This window comes from Agelaius phoeniceus, chromosome 5, assembly GCF_051311805.1.
Source record: "Agelaius phoeniceus isolate bAgePho1 chromosome 5, bAgePho1.hap1, whole genome shotgun sequence".
NCBI lineage: Eukaryota > Metazoa > Chordata > Aves > Passeriformes > Icteridae > Agelaius > Agelaius phoeniceus.
The window spans coordinates 49,492,700-49,508,649 of record NC_135269.1 but is presented as its reverse complement, the minus strand read 5'-3'; the positions used below and the strand labels follow the sequence as shown (position 1 = coordinate 49,508,649).

General features: G+C 38.3%; 1 protein-coding gene across 1 annotated transcript in view; it reads right to left on the bottom strand.

Moving 5' to 3' along the window:
- The window catches only part of CFTR (CF transmembrane conductance regulator), an 88,226-nt gene that overhangs the window by 58,272 nt on the left and 14,004 nt on the right, over positions 1–15,950 (bottom strand). The window contains exons 3-8 of the mRNA XM_054632061.2: positions 14,168–14,279; positions 9,165–9,380; positions 8,170–8,259; positions 6,707–6,870; positions 6,093–6,218; positions 2,077–2,323 (exon numbers count right to left, since the gene is read on the bottom strand). Of these exons, the coding sequence (XP_054488036.2) occupies positions 2,077–2,323; positions 6,093–6,218; positions 6,707–6,870; positions 8,170–8,259; positions 9,165–9,380; positions 14,168–14,279 (955 nt within the window). The remainder of the gene's footprint in view (positions 1–2,076; positions 2,324–6,092; positions 6,219–6,706; positions 6,871–8,169; positions 8,260–9,164; positions 9,381–14,167; positions 14,280–15,950) is intronic.

Below are 15,950 nucleotides of genomic sequence, written 5' to 3'. Positions count from 1 at the left end.
TAGTCATAAAGGTATTTGGTTCTGATTTAGAAAGAATATCGAAACTTGGCACTTGTTTTGCTTTCAGGACTTGTACCTGGCAAGATCATCCCTCTGAGTTTAACCCTTTGTAAATGAAGCTTTGGTTTTGGAGTAAGATGTAGAAGGTTGCACTCTGGTAAACAGTGAAACAAAGCAGCTACATGCTGGTATCTCCCTTTTCCAAAACTGCAAGAGTTTAAAAGAGTTGGAATGATCTTTCCACCAACAAAAATAAAAGGCAGATAATGATCCTGGCAAGTGCAGCACTGATGCAGTGTAATTTCAAATGACACAAGTTAGCAACCCAGTGCTCGTGTTGCCTTTTGGGATAGCATTAGGAAATAAGAGTAAGGCTGTGATAATGTAGAAAAGGCAGCCTCTCTATTCCATTATTTTATTAAGGTTATATAGTCTGTAGATATTGTCTCCTCCAAATTCTATTTTTTTTTTAATTATATGGAAGCAAATAGATCTACATGGGCATTACAATGGAAAACCTAAGCAGACTCATGGAGAAATCAGTTCCTAGCAGTACACTTGCAAATTTCCCAAGTAGAACAAGAAGGGGGGCTCTGTTTACATAACAATTAGGCAGCTGATTGAAAGGGCAGGAACTGAAAAAGCTGGAAGGCGTGACACATGATTTATGAAAAGAAAAAAAGCTATGCTTTCATAACAAAGGGGTCATCCAGTGGAGCTCCTGTAGCAGTGATAGTCAGAGAGAGCACACTGATTCTGAAATGTCATGGTCTAAAAAACACGTGAAAATACAATAACCCAGGGGATGCACCTGGCCCAGTCAACTCTCTAAACTGATGTGGAAAGTAAATCAGAGAGGTGTGTGAGTGGCTTATTATTCTTATTTATGTTTCTCAAGACTAGTAAAGGGCTTTGGTGTTCTGGGACTCTGTCCTGTCTGTCTATGGGGACTATACTGAACCTGCCACAAAGAGATGATTATTTATGGGTTCTGGAACACCCATTTGCTAATATCTCCAAAGACAAGCAAGCATTCAATGAAGTGAGGGCAATGATGTGACAAGTGGGCTTGCCAGTTCTGTGACTGTGTCCAGGGCACTGGACACACTCTCCCAGGAAACAGGAGAGACAGGATACTTCCACTAAAGCCTAGGGAATTTGACAGCACAAGGAAAGCCTATAAAGGAACCTAACAAAGCAGCCCTCTGAATGTCAAATGGAAAGGTTTATGGCTAGATTTCTTGAATTTTCTGCCCAGTTGAAATAATAAAATCCCACACCTACTTCTTATTCTAGACTGAGGTTCAGACATCTGATTAAGAATTTTAGGTCCTGTATTAGTTATTTTTATCCCACTAAAAATGATAAAATCTGTGTTCTACAAAAAACCCCACATCTATAAATATGCAATGAAAAAGGTCTAAGATTTCACCCCAAATAGTGTAAGAATTCTCTTCCTAGGGAGTAATTTCAGAACAGCAGTTAAAAAATATAGAGTTAATGAGAATCCACCCTGATTTTACTCTGCAGATAAGCCTCTCATGCTGGTACATGAGCAATTGATCTCAGTAGGTAAGGTGGATAATAATTATTTGACTGGTACCTTAATTATGTTTGCTACTCATAATGAATGAGATGCACATTTACATAAAATGCACAGTTTCCTGCTGCTGTTTTCACAAATATCCAGAAAAAGAAGATCTGTGACTGCAGCTCCTGGAAGCCATGCTATATAAAACATGTACTAATTTTGAACTTCCTTTTCTGAAGGAAAAACATCTCTTAAGCACCACAAGTCATGATTTTATTAAGTTTCTTGTTCTGCAATGAGAATAACTAACTAAATGTTGTGGTTTAAAAAAAAACCAGCAAGCTGGTAGCATGAGACTTGTGTGGTTATGCTGCCTGGGGAACAATATCAAGATTTATAATGACACTTCATGGTGTTTAGTCAAAGCAACATATATTCAAAAAGTGTGCATAAATGCTGTGTGCTTTTGCTGATCAGCTGACAAGATAACACGATATGAAGAATTAGCTTACGTACTTGGGAAGATTTTAGTCTATGCTCTGTACCTGTATTTTGTTTATTGCTCCAATAGAGTCGTACCAGGTCTGCACAGAGCCGGGAAACTGCCTGGTCACTGTCATTCGAAGAACAATGCAGAAGGAAATGGTGGTAAATATTTTTCGGAGAGTAATTCCTTTAATCACAGCATATGGAAGCACAGCCAAGAACACCACAAAAAAGCCCGAGAAGAAGAAGGCTGAGCTGTTGAAATATCTCACATAAGCAGCTTTTCGGGTAAGCTTCAGTTCAGTTCTGTTAAAAAAAAAAAATTTAAAATTACAAATAATTAGTGTAGGATTTCACAGTTTACAACTTACAAATATTTTGGATGGAACTGTTGGCATAACAATTAACTCAGAGGCTCATTCATCCTTCTTCTTTTCTAGAATTGCAACTAAAAAGTAAGACTCCAAACTATTTCTGGGCCTAAAATATCATTAGAGTCAAATTTTGACATCAATGTTCAGAGATGTCAGACAAAGTAACAATAATCTGTCATGATTTACATACTGAAAAAGCCACATGCCTCTACAATTCCTGGCACAACCAACCTCAAGCATCTAACACTGTGGTATGTGCTGTACTCCCAGAAGCATCATCCCATACTCATTTAGATGCATAACTCTTATAGAAAAAAGATACTATGAAATGCCAGATTTGCTATATGTTACCATAAAAATCCTTACAATAGACAATCTGATAGGTCATCTTCTTTTCCATGGCAAGCTACTAATGGCTGTGAGTTAGGATGCCACTTAACCTCAGTTTGAAGAGGTGGAAGGCAGGGAGTCTGCTCTCCACTCTCTTTTCTCCATGTAAGCTCACTCTACAGAGAAGCTTACTGACTCCTGTGCAGTCAGGAATGCAATCAGTGATTACTTCTAGCTGTTTCCACAAGGTCCATTCATCTTATAGCAAGCTATTAAATAAGAAGATAAATAATCCAGGGGATATAAGTGATTTTCTGAGTTGATAGCTCTAAATCACAGTGCTGCAGATATCTGTTGACTGCTCTCATTTTGATCCTGTTCAGTTCACATCCCCCAGGTGCCCTGCAGCTCAGTTTTACCTGGACAGAAGCACCTCTGCTGCAGTGACAGAGCAGTTGCTCTCCTGCAAGAGCAATTAACTGGGGCTAGAAATGGTACAAGCCCCAAGATGTCCATTCACTGGGTGAGTGCTGACCACTGGAGTACAGTGCAGAAGTTTGCAGTCACATTGCTCATGGCAATATCTGGTGTTGCAAGGCTGAGCACCACAACCTTTATGTGTCTTCTCATATTAACCCAGTGTCTGTATTTCTTGTTAAGTCTGTATTTCACAAGAGAAGCATGAATAAAGTGGCCAGATGTGCAAGTCACCACCATGATAGAGTTACTGCCTGGGAGAAAGGGCCTTGTAAGTCCCTCCAGAGCTTGTATTAAACTGCCAGTGGCAGCACAAACTAGGGATAACAAAGATTTTGGGACTTGGTGCTCATCCATTCACACATAAATGTCTGGCTAGAAGCTATCAAAAAAACCCTCAGTTCTGAAGAGCACAGCCCTACTCCAAAGAGGGGGAATGAAAGCACTAACACCTTTTGCAGTATCCCAAGCACCAGCGACAGACTGATGCAGCCACAAGTAAAAGTTTCCCAGAGGTGGTTCTGTCTGTGATACAGATTGAAAGCTCTGTAGACAACACACTTACTTGGGACAGGTCTTCCTGATGCAACGTGGGTCTTTGAAAAGAGATGTAAGGGACCCTAAGAGCATATACAGAGTGTAGACCAGTGTAGGCCTGGTTTTGGAGTGGTGCTGCAGGAACCAGTACTAATACATAAGCTTGAGATCCTTTGCTTAATATAAAGATGTGTCTCTGCTGGCAAAGTACAGACACTTAAAAACCTTCACCCTCTCCTGGGCTATGCTATGGTTCAGAGGAAGAGTTTGGTGGGGTGTTTTTTTTACTTAGAATACATTGCACAGCCCGTAAGAGTGCAGGTATGTTTATTCAGGCACCTGTTATGAACAATTATTTTCAGTGCAGACTTAAGAGCGCACAGAGCAGACAGCCTGTATTGGTGTCTCTGAAGCTGATTAAACTGACTTGTATCAGAAAATTCCAGCATGCCAAAATGGTTTTGTGATGACTGAGTTGTACACAGTCTAACACTGCCTAAAACACAGACATGGCTTCAAACACAAGGTCTTGTTTCCTAGCAGCTTAACAAGCCAAATGACTGGGAGGTCCTGCAGAGCTGATTCCACAAGCCAAATTCAATTGAAATTCTGATATTTCTGGGTTGACTTGCTCTGGTGATATCTTCAATGAGTGACCTGCTGGATGACTTTAAAAAATTATGGAAGAATCATAGAATTATAAGATGGTTTGGGTTGGAAGGGACCTTAAAGATCATCCAGTTCCAACCCTCTGGCCATAAGCAGGGAGGCCTTCCTCTAGAACAGGCTGCTCCAAGCCACATCCAGCCTGACCTTGAACACTGCCAGGGATGGGGCATCCACAGCTTTACTTGGCAACCTCTGCCAGTGCCTCAACACCCTCACAGGGAAGAGTTTCTTCCTAATATCTAATCTAAATCTACCCTTCTTCAGTTCAAAGCCATTCCCCTTTGTCCTATCACTATGTACCCTTGCAAATCATCCCTCTACTAATTTCTTGTTGTCTCCCTTCAGGTACTGAAAGGCCATCGTAAGGTTTACCCAATGCCTTCTCTTCTCCAGGCTGAATAATTCCAATTATCTCAGCCTCTCTTCATAGGAGAAGTACTCTGATCTTGTAATATTGCTTACATTCTTGTCTTTTAAAAATCCATGCATCATACAGTAACCCCAGCATCACAAAATTTACTGTAAATCATTATAGAAAATGTAGCTAATAAAACAACAGTCCAATATCCAGGTTTCTCTGACCAGTTTGTGGACTAGAATTTATTTAATTAATTTCTAGAGGATTTAACATGATGTGCTCTCAAATTTCCTAAAAGTGACTAGTGACATCAGGGGAATAATAAACTAGTTCCATCCTTGAGCTAGCACTCATGACCTGGATTCAGACTGAGTTTCTCTGATTGTTTGTAGTAAATAGTTATAAATTTTAATGGTAAAGAACACTTCACTTTCCCTGGATTGTCTTTCAGAAAGCAGCTGAACAAGAAGGTGTTTGTGGAACAATATAATTTTATGTCTGTTATTTACATGATAATATGACACTTATATTTCTTTTATTTTCCCAATCACACACCTGGCACAGAATTTTATTTCTCTGTAAAAGACTAAACAAACACAGAGGACACATGGGAGAGTTTTCATGGAGCGTCACCCATCAATAAATATGTCACTTCTCCTCCCTCTCCCCTGAACTCCTTGCCCATAACAAAGACTTCCTTCTCACAGGTCTCAGCTAACTTTTACCTCCTTTCTCCTTCAGGTCTGGTAGTTACAGTTCAATCCTTACATTAATTGAGAAGATAAGCATTCTACAAGGCCATCTACAGACAATAAATGTTAATGTAAATGTTCAGGATAAGTACATGGATCTAATTTACTCCTTCCACAAATGGTATGCAAATTTTATAACCAGCTTTATTGCATTTCTCAGAAAATGGCTGCACAGGATTCATATTGTTTCCTCCACCACAGAATAGGGACGTCTGTTAAGCCTTAAGTAACCAGCACAAAAGGGCTTCTTATTTTAAGATGAGGACAGGGCTGGCCAGAAACAAACACAGATCCCACAATTGTTTTACCTGCGCAAACTAACCACTGAAACATCGTTATAACAAATGAGGAAGTAAACAAAAAAAAAATTTAAAAAATCTCACCTCCATAGTAAACTTAAAAAAAAAAAATTGGGAAAAACCCCAAGCTGCAGTGTGGGAAAGCATGGTTAGTTTATTGAGGATTAATAGTTGTTGCTTTACTTCTTAACTAATATGACCACAGATGATGTTCATAGACACCTAATATTTTTTTTTCTGAGCACATAAAAAATTTGTGTAACAAATGAGTACACTTACTCACGGATGTTTTCAATCATTTTTTCCATTGCATCTTCCCAACAATAGGCTTTAACTGACTGTATATTTTCAATTATTTCTGAGGTAATGACAAGTCTCTCATTGATCTTTCCTGCTCTCTTATTCCTACAAAGTAAAAAGACAGTAGGTCAATCTTCAGCTTTTTCATCCTGTATAGGTAGCTTGTATCCCATTATATAATATGAAAATAGCTTCTATATATGCCTCTGGTTAAAATGTTTACTTTAATAGAATTATAATGGAGAATATAGAAGAAATTATTATAAATCAAATAATTGTTTTAAAAGGAGAAAATACAAACTCTAAAAAGAATGGATCAAGTAATGAACAAGAACTTTTAATTCTAAAAATTCTAGATTTAGTACTAAATCTAATTTTAACACTATTTGCTCCATGCTAGATTTTCAATTTTTTTAAGTTTAGATACCTGCTCCTACAGAAATTTTGTCTTAACTTTCCCTAAACAGAAAACACTCTTTGAACTCATCCTACGTAATGTCCTAACCAGAGTCCCTTAATCAAGCAGTATAAACTTCTTAAAACCAATGTGTTTCAGGAAAATATATTGAAATATTTTAAAACATTCTTGTCACCTGTATTTCATCATCATTTGTCCCAGCCAGGCTTGGAATAAGACCATGACTATTAGAAAAGCAAGTCCAGAAAATGCAGAAGCTTCTAACATATCCCAGAGCAATCCCATCAGCAGTGCCACTTGTAATGGTGCAATCCATACAAAATGAGCCAGAGCAAGACCCTATGGAAAGCCACAGTAGAATAAAAATAATGAAAATTAGAGGTGTGCTCTGAAAACTACATGAAAAGGAAGTAGTCAATAAAGTGACACTTTGAAAAATACAGTGAAGAGTGGTACAAATATTTCCAGTAGAAAAACAAGTTTATAAAGGAGGACTTGTGATCCTGAGTACATAGCATTCTGGGTGTTAATTAAGATGACAGTGCAGCAATACATATACATTTCATGCCTAAACTTTGATTTTTCTAAGGCAAAGTTCAATCTGCAGCTGTCTCTTTGTTATGTATATGCATGAGGAAAAGTCCCAGCTTTGTAAAAGTAAATGGAATTTGGCATCAATGCTGGCTTTTTCAAACACTGTAAGTTGAAAAAATACTTGCAAGAATCTTCTGAGTGTTTTAATCTGATATAGAAGGCAAGTATTACTTTGGTGAAGAGATGAGTGTTGTATGAACACAGCTAGTTCAATGCAGTTCCCATTGAGGAGATTTTGGAGCGAGCTCCGTGATCAGGTGCGCCGGGTGTGTGTCACCGCAGCTGCACTGCTGCAAGGACAGACCACTTGTCTTGACTTGTGCAGCACCAGCTGACATTACTCTGTACAGTCATGCAGTGCTTCATAAATGCACCCTGCAGTTCCAGCCATGTGTCTATAGCCTCTGATCTTGTGTCTTTCAAGGGAGGCAAATATTATCCTACCAAAGGGCTAATTAGGCACACGAAGAACAGAAGTTCATGGAGTTTCCAGTTTCTAAAGGCATTAGCAGGGATTTGCTGTAGTCTCTAACAAAAAGAAGTTTTACAGAAGACTCTCTAAGGCAGATGTCTAAGACTTCCTAACAGTCTTACATGAACAATCCCTTTTTAGTGGACTGGGTAATAAGAGGAGCAGGAGGTTAAACCTCATCGCTTGTTCAACGACAGAAATGAACTGAATCACCTTAGTAAAAAGATACAGTCATCAGGAAGTAGGATGTAAGGATTGAACCAGCAGGTTCTATGAAACCTACTGTTTAACAACAGTTAGTCTCACTGGACTGAAGAACAAACACATTTTTATAATGTAACTGCTTTTTAGGTTTCCTCTTCTAATCAGCATAAGAGATAAAGTATCAGAATGAGAATTTCTATGACTATGTGCTAACACATTTTCTTAAGGTAATGAATGAGTATTTAGTCTACAATGAGCACTCAGGGCAGTTCTCCATTTATGCTCCTTCCTTCCTCAATATCTGTCATGAACAGCTTGACATTTGTATTTGATGGATCATCAAGTGAATTAAACAAATGATGACGCACCTCATCAAACTTGTTCAGGTTGTTGGAAAGAAGACTGACCAATTGTCCAGTACTTATTTTATCTAGAACTCTGCTTGACAGTTTTAGGATCTGTAAAAGAAAACAAAACCATAGAAAATTGTCCTCTAAGTTATCTCCGTAAAACACAATAAATAAAGATAAAAATAATAAGCAATTATGCAGCAGTATAAGTAATAATCCACTTATTTGTTTGTGCTATAAGGAAAGTCTCATTAAACTTGTTATTTATGTCACTTGAATTCAATATAACCATTAAATTGCTTTAAAAATATTGATGTATTGACCTAGTCCTTCTTTTCTGTTGAATATTTTATGGATATAGATATATATGCAAATGCAAGTTTTAATTAAGCACACATGCTGTGTGCTGCTGTGCATCCTTAAAAATCTCCTACTGTTGCCTCTCTTGAAAAATATTTTTTAAAGATGCTTTCACAGTGAGCTTTATACTAGAATAACTAACATGCTTGTTTAAATTATCTCTTTGGGTATTGCTGAAACAAAGAAACTTTAAATCTTTGTATTTTTGAGCATGTGATGTATCATATCTGTTGACTTTTTATGCTATAAGGATGATACACAGTATCATTCAAACTCAATCTCTTCAATGACACATTTGTTGTTCAAATTTTCACCTTTAATTCTCTTTTGAAGATATTCTTTGGCCACCAGCATGTTGTTCTTCCTCTGCAGTACACATTTTTAACAGGAGCACAGTGGTAAAACAATTAAAGCATCTCACCACATATGCAGCAAGTCTGAACTCATAGAGGCTGATTTCAGTCCAACCAGCTGTAGACAGCTATTTAATTCTTTGGAATGGGGAATTGAGAGCTGTCAGAAACTGTTAGCCACATTATTCTTCCGTGTACTTTGTGTACCTTAACAAAACTATCAATCTTTCAACCGACTAGTCTAAAAGTTACATAGAATACAGACAGAGGCTTGGCTTTGGGTGCACATGAAACAATTACCTTCTTATAAATCAAGCTAAACATAGCTATCCTCATTTGCATTCCAATATGATGAAGACCAAATATAGCAGGGTGGATAAGCAGTGTTCTCACAACAAAGAGGAGGCACAAGCCAATGCCCAGGTAGTAGGCTATGGATCTTTCATCAGAGTTGTCTGGATCATAGGAAGCTATTATTCTCCCCAGCAGAAGGGGCTGCACAGATTTGGTGACTTCCTGTAGAGAGAAACAGGAAAAGTAATTTTGGTCAGCAGTTGGTTCATTTTTTCCAACATGGTTAACATTTCAATTCAAAGTCCCACCAAATGAGATTTGAAGTCTTATATCTTAAATGAGGAAGTCAGGCCTGTTTGCTCTGCAAACCACAGAAAATTGCAGTAATTGCCCAGGAGAACAGACAACTCACTGCTGTCTAAGTCTGTGATGCTTCTGCAACTGCACCAAAGCAAATCTGGCTCGTAAATTTTGTTTAATCATTTTCTACAAAAGTGACAACTGAGATTAGCTTCCACATTTACTTTACAGAGTTGTAATGGATTAGCCATATCATATGACCGAATCTAGTTTATCAGGCTGGACCTCTGTTTTGGCCCTAGGGAGCAGTTCTCACTTCACTTTACTGGACTTAGAGGACAAGGGAAGCCTCAGAACTACCAAAATGAACACTACCATTCTCACAAGACAGTGAGAATATAGCTAAAACCAAAAACATAAATGGAAATTGGAACAGAATAAAAGTATAAATAATTGGGTCATCTACTCAACTCTAGACACTGTATCCAGTTTTGTAACAAAAGCAGGAGGAGAGGAAGTAAATGGTAGGGGAAGCAAGTTTAATAAAGGTGCCAGAGAGAAAACATTGGAGGCCCCAGCACTTCCCCTCCAGGGATGAGCAACAGGATAGAGAACCAGGGTAGGAGAGGAGAAAGAGGTAAGGTCAAACCACTAAACTGCAAGGTATCCAAATTACTTGCTAAAGCCCTGACTTTAGTCTGCTATTACATTTGTCCTCAGACTCCTTTTCCATTGTAATAAACCCCATCAGTGTTACCTCACCTTTGCCTTCCATTTCCCTCCCTGCCTCATCATTCTCATACTTTCACTCCTCTAACCTCATTTTTTCCCTCTCTGCCTCTTGCCTTTCCTTACCCAGTCTTTCCCAAAGAACTGCAAAAATCACCTGTGTGCTGTGGTTAACCTTTTGCTTCATCTACTGCATGAGCTTCAGAAGGACATGAAGATGTATGTGTCCCTTTGCTTCACTGTTATGATCAGTTTAAAAATACATAGTGCTACGAACTTGCATGCATCTCCTTATTCTTCTTTCTGTAGCATTGCAGCAGAAAGCCTGTGATACTTCCAAAGTAACAAGAAATTACTAAATTCTTCTGTACAGAGATGTGTTAAATTCTGCCCAAAAGTTGCCAGTACTGCCTTACAGATGAAAATCACACAGACCCCCATAGAGACTCAGAGAAGGGAACTGGTGAAGTTCAGCTGTAATTAAAGTTCTAGTATGATAAATAGATTGGGAAAATCCCCTTTAGGTTTTTTTTTTTTTCTTCTCCTTTGGGTTCTCTTATACAAAAGCAATCACAGGTACTTCTATAACCTGGACTGTAATCCCTTTTGAATGTTACTATTGGTGGAGCTGATATTCCTCACTCACTTTTTCCACAGAAGAGGTAGAATTTTACATCTTTAACAGCATACCTGTACTATGTGCTACATTACCCAAATTACCCACTCTGCTGTGTATCTGGAGCCAGCTTTGACAAAGACTTCAGTGTTATTAGTGGGCAAAGGGAGGAGTGTTTATTAAAAAACATATGACCCAAGACAGCTGTGCTTAGACCATATGCATCCCAAAGCATCGAACCAAGACTCCCCAAAACTCATAAAATACAAAACAGTCACCTCTCAAGGACAATATGGTGTTTTCTTATTCTGGGAGATTCCAAGATAAGCTTTTCTATATCAGCTTAAAATAGCAACATTTTTTTGTGTGTTTACTTTTATTCCAGTGAAAATTACATGTTCTGCTGCTGTGTTTGTTGTGACTATAAATGTATTGCATACATTCCAAGCTCACTGGAAAAAAAGAAGATTTACAGACTAGAATAGTGGCTGGCAACAAGCAAAGTCATACACTATCTCATGGGACATAAAAATCCACTGGTTTACAATAAAGATTTATCAGCTTTCTCACCAATTATCTAGTCTACATACAAATCAAAGCAGAACTGCCTGATTTTCATTTCTCCTTTTTTAAATTCGAAATTACCCACTGATATAAATATGAATAAACTGATTAAAACAACCTGCCTACCAAAAAGAATGGAATTTGTACACCTAAGAAAAAATTCCATTTTCAAGATTCATATTTTGCCTTTGCCTGTCCTTATTCTGTCCTCTGCATTCATCATAGGCCACTGAGAAACCCATAAGTGTCCCCCTCACAATAATCTTAATTAAAAGAGTAAAGATCTGAAGAGAAATGAGATTATGACACCGCATATTGCGCTTATCTGACCTGGTGTGATTATTCTTATGCAACAACAACTTTTATGTTACGTGTATCCCCCATATGTTGAAACACTCTGCATTTGAAGACAATAATGCCCATCTCTTCTTTGGCACACGGCCAAGGAGCACTTCCCTCCCTGCCTCCTCACTCACACCCGTGACCCATTTGCGAGAACTTCAGGAAATCCTCATTAGGGTCCCTTGGGATATGATACTAAAACCACTTCTAAGTTAATGTTAGCAGCTGTTGTGCCTGAGTGGAAATATAAATTTCATGGCAATATATATAAGACCAAAATACAAACAGAATCAAATTGATCCTCACAGCAAAGTACCTAGCTGGCTAATTGGTATCAAGCTAAAAAGCAAGATTTTTGTTTCACCACCATAACACCTTTTCTTTATATTGTAAGACTCATATTCTGACAGGATGAAGGATGGAAACCTCCTCAAACAGCAGGAGAACAGATACATTAAGCGCAGTAACCCAACATGCCTAACATAACACTATTTATGAGGGGGAGCTGTAGTACTCTAGGGGGCCAGAGCACAAGTGTCCACCCTGCAATAACATCATTACCTACAGAGCATCAGGGACAAGGGAGATCTGGAAAAAAGGCTAGACTTAATGAGAGCAAAGCTGTGATGCCAACTGAAAGGACAACTCCACAAACAGCAGGGATGTCAGCACACTTTAAACCACAGTCCAAGAAAGATGCCATGAAAGTGGCTCAGAGATTAGACAAGCAAAGAGCTGAAAGGAAAATGAAGTTCAAAAGAATACACAACTTGGTTACACCTATGCCAGTACGGCACAACATCCTGTCCCCTTTCAAATTTATGGCAAAGCTCCCATTAATTTCCGTGAGCAATCCTGCAAAGAACACCAGCAGCTTTAGGAGCAATTTGGTTTTTTTACAATTCCTCTTTCAATAAAATGAAGTCGCTTTAAATAAAATGAACACTAATGCAAGAATTTAAACTAAGATTTAATCTTTCCATGTTCATTGTGGAAGGTGCAGATTCATTTACGACATGTTTACTTGCACGTATCTGTGATTTCTTAAAGAAATTAAAAAAAAATAATCACACAACCAAAGAATATGACTCAAAAATCCTGCAGTCTTGTTCTGTCCTCACCCCATCTAAAATTGTACTCCATTTAAAAAGTGCATAAGGAGAAATCAACCCTGCGCGTGCATGCCCACACACATTGCCTAAACTTTGGGAAAGAGTGTTATCCTCAAGAGTGCCTGCAAAAGCAGTGTCTGAGGCACTGCTTAAGCTTATCCAGTGCCTCAGACACTGCTTAACTTTAGCAGGTATGCATTAGTGCAAATTTCTGGCTGGCAGACTCTGCAGGAACAGTTGTTACAGCTCATGGTAGTTACATTTGTAGAACCGTTTTGTTGTCGGTGGGTTTTTTTAAAAGCAAACCTATCATGAATAAGGAGTTACTGGCTTGGTGAGTAAAAGAAAATCTAAAGGCAATAATGAGATCACAGGAACACATAATAGACATGATTGAGTAGGGGTCTGCAAATACAAGTCCCAAAGAAGAGCTGACAAAAGTGATAAAGGAGTAGAGGGAGAACAGTTACCATGCAGCTCCTTACGTAGCAAGAGGCCCCCCTGTCCCAGACAGATAACTGCCTTACCTGGACAAAGACAACTTAGGGTTCAGTACCCAAAGGGTACCTCCTGACATATGCTACCCCCTGCATCCAGCAAAGAATGGAAACTCTCCTTAGCTTTCCTTTTGCTGCCAGTTTATAGAAACTGTTTGGTATTTTGTTGGTTTTTTTGTTGGGTTTTTTTTCTGTCTTAAACTGTAGTGCTCCAATTTAGTTACAATTTGGCTTTAGCTCTTCTAATTTTCTCCCTACATAACCTCACAACATCCTTTTAGTCCCAGATTGCCTGCCCCTCCTTACAGAGGTGAAGCACTCTCTTTTTTACTACTAAATCACAGAAATTTGTAAGCAATGCAGATATTTAATTTGCATTTAGCTTAACAGCAATTTTCAGATTTACAGTCTGGCTACGCATACCTAGTGAGACACCATTAGCAATAAATTATTTTCATAGTTCTTAACCCCAGTGATAGGATTGTCAAACAAACAGGTGGCATTTGGTAAGTCAAGTTAATCCTACCTAACATGTTGGAAAGGTGATAAACATAATCAGTTCAGGCTTTCACATCAAGTTCCTGATCACACACTTGGGAGCACTAACAGCACTAGAAACACTAGAAACATTTTGAAACTATTAATATGTATCTTTTAAAGATATTAAGATATTATCAGAAAATACCTTTTTTAATGATAATACATCTCTGTATTTATCAACTTTGTAAGCAATACACAGAGGAAAAATCTGTAGCTATTCACAATACTCTCTATTAATTTAGCAGTCCCTAAAACTTGGATGTATGTAAGGAACACTAAAAGCTTACTGAAGAGGAGAACAATTCTTACCGCCAAATATAAAATTATTCCATAGAACATAAATTTCCAGAAAAAGCATCGTCGAAGAGCATTAATGAGTTTGGGTTTCTTCTCTGAAGTTGCCAGCTCTCTGTCCCATTCTCTGAAAAGAAACCAAAACCAGAACTATTAAGTTGTTTGAGCAAACACACGAGTCTATGGCTGTGACATACTTCAATTCATTCAAATATATCCAAGGAGATTTAGCCAAGGTGGCTAAGGAAAGAAAGCTTTGCAGAGACCCCAAGGTTCTGGCCTTCATAGACTTGATAAATCAATAGGAGTTCAAACCCAGTTCAGCCACATATTTGGTAGTTTTAAATACTCGGTCATACATCACCCTGCAGGGAATTACTTCATGAAAAGGTCACATTGTATGTTTTAAAGAAACCTGCTGTACTTAAAACCGGAGTACAATAATAGGCAAATAAACGTTTTGGAGCTCTTCCAATCTGCAAAAACACACCAACAAAGCATCAAAAATGTGACTTTTCTATTGCACAGCACTATTTTAAACCTTGTTGCTGGGACAATAACTTTCTTTTCAATAATAAATTGTAGACCAGAAGTAATGCTGTGTGCAGAGAACGTATGTTTTGTCAAAATTCAATTCACAGATTTAAACACTCCAGAGAATATCCTCAACTAACTATTTTATCAAATTTTCAACAGAATATTTGATAACCAGAATATTTCATTTATAAACTATCAGAACACATTTAGCATACCAACGTTCTCTATAAATTCCACTGGTTGGTATCAGTGATGGAGAGACAGGGACAACTGAGTTGGATCAGAAGCCAATTTTTATTGAGAATACAAAGTGTTTATAAATGGTTTTACAGGTATGGTACTTATATAGGGTTCCATTTTTGGTAACAATTTCCCATTGGTTACATATTCTTCAGGACATCAGTTACCTGGTAATCATGACAAAGTTTCATAACATGTCTCTTGGTCACTTCTACCCCAGGCAGTAGTTATCTCTGTCTGTCTCGCCCATGGTTTCTGCTCGATCAGGCCTAAGATATCAGGCTGCTTTATTTTACCCTCTGTCTTATCTCCCATAGTTTGGAATACTTATGCCACACTGCAATTAAAATTGACTGGATTGGCACAACAGTGCAGATGTAAGGTGCCCTGGAACATCAGTGAAAGCTACAACGTCAGTTGGAGAAGGAATGGGTTTAGGCACCTCTAATGTAAGAGTTAGTCACAAGTGCAGCACATTTTCTAAATTAAGACCAAATGAAATTGGGTAAAGAAGAGTGGAAACCGAAATGAGGAAAGTCAGAGTATGATTCCTGCAGAAACAATTAGTCTGTCAAGAGTGGTATCAAAGGAAATTAAGAATGTTATTTCATTGAAGAAAAAAATAAACCAAGGTTTTACAAGGTTATTTTCAGGAGAAAGAACAGCATTTCTGCTGTCTCCCTTTTCAGTGAACCAACATTGATACTCTGAGTCTAGCCTTGCTGAAATTGTGCAGGATCTGTTGCTCCAGCTCAATCCCTACAAACCTATGGTGCCTAATGGAATCCATTCAAGAATCCTCAAAGAGCTGGCTGATGTCAGCAAAACCTCCCTCAATTTTTTAGCAGTCTTGGGAATCTGGAGCAGTCCTAGCTGACCAAAAAACACTGTGCCTGTTTTCAAGAAGGGCAAGAAGGTGGACCCCAGAAAATACAACCCTGTCAGTCTCACTTCAGTGCCCAGAAAAATTATGGAGAAGATTATTCTGGGAGGTATTGAAAAACACCTGAAAGACAGCGCA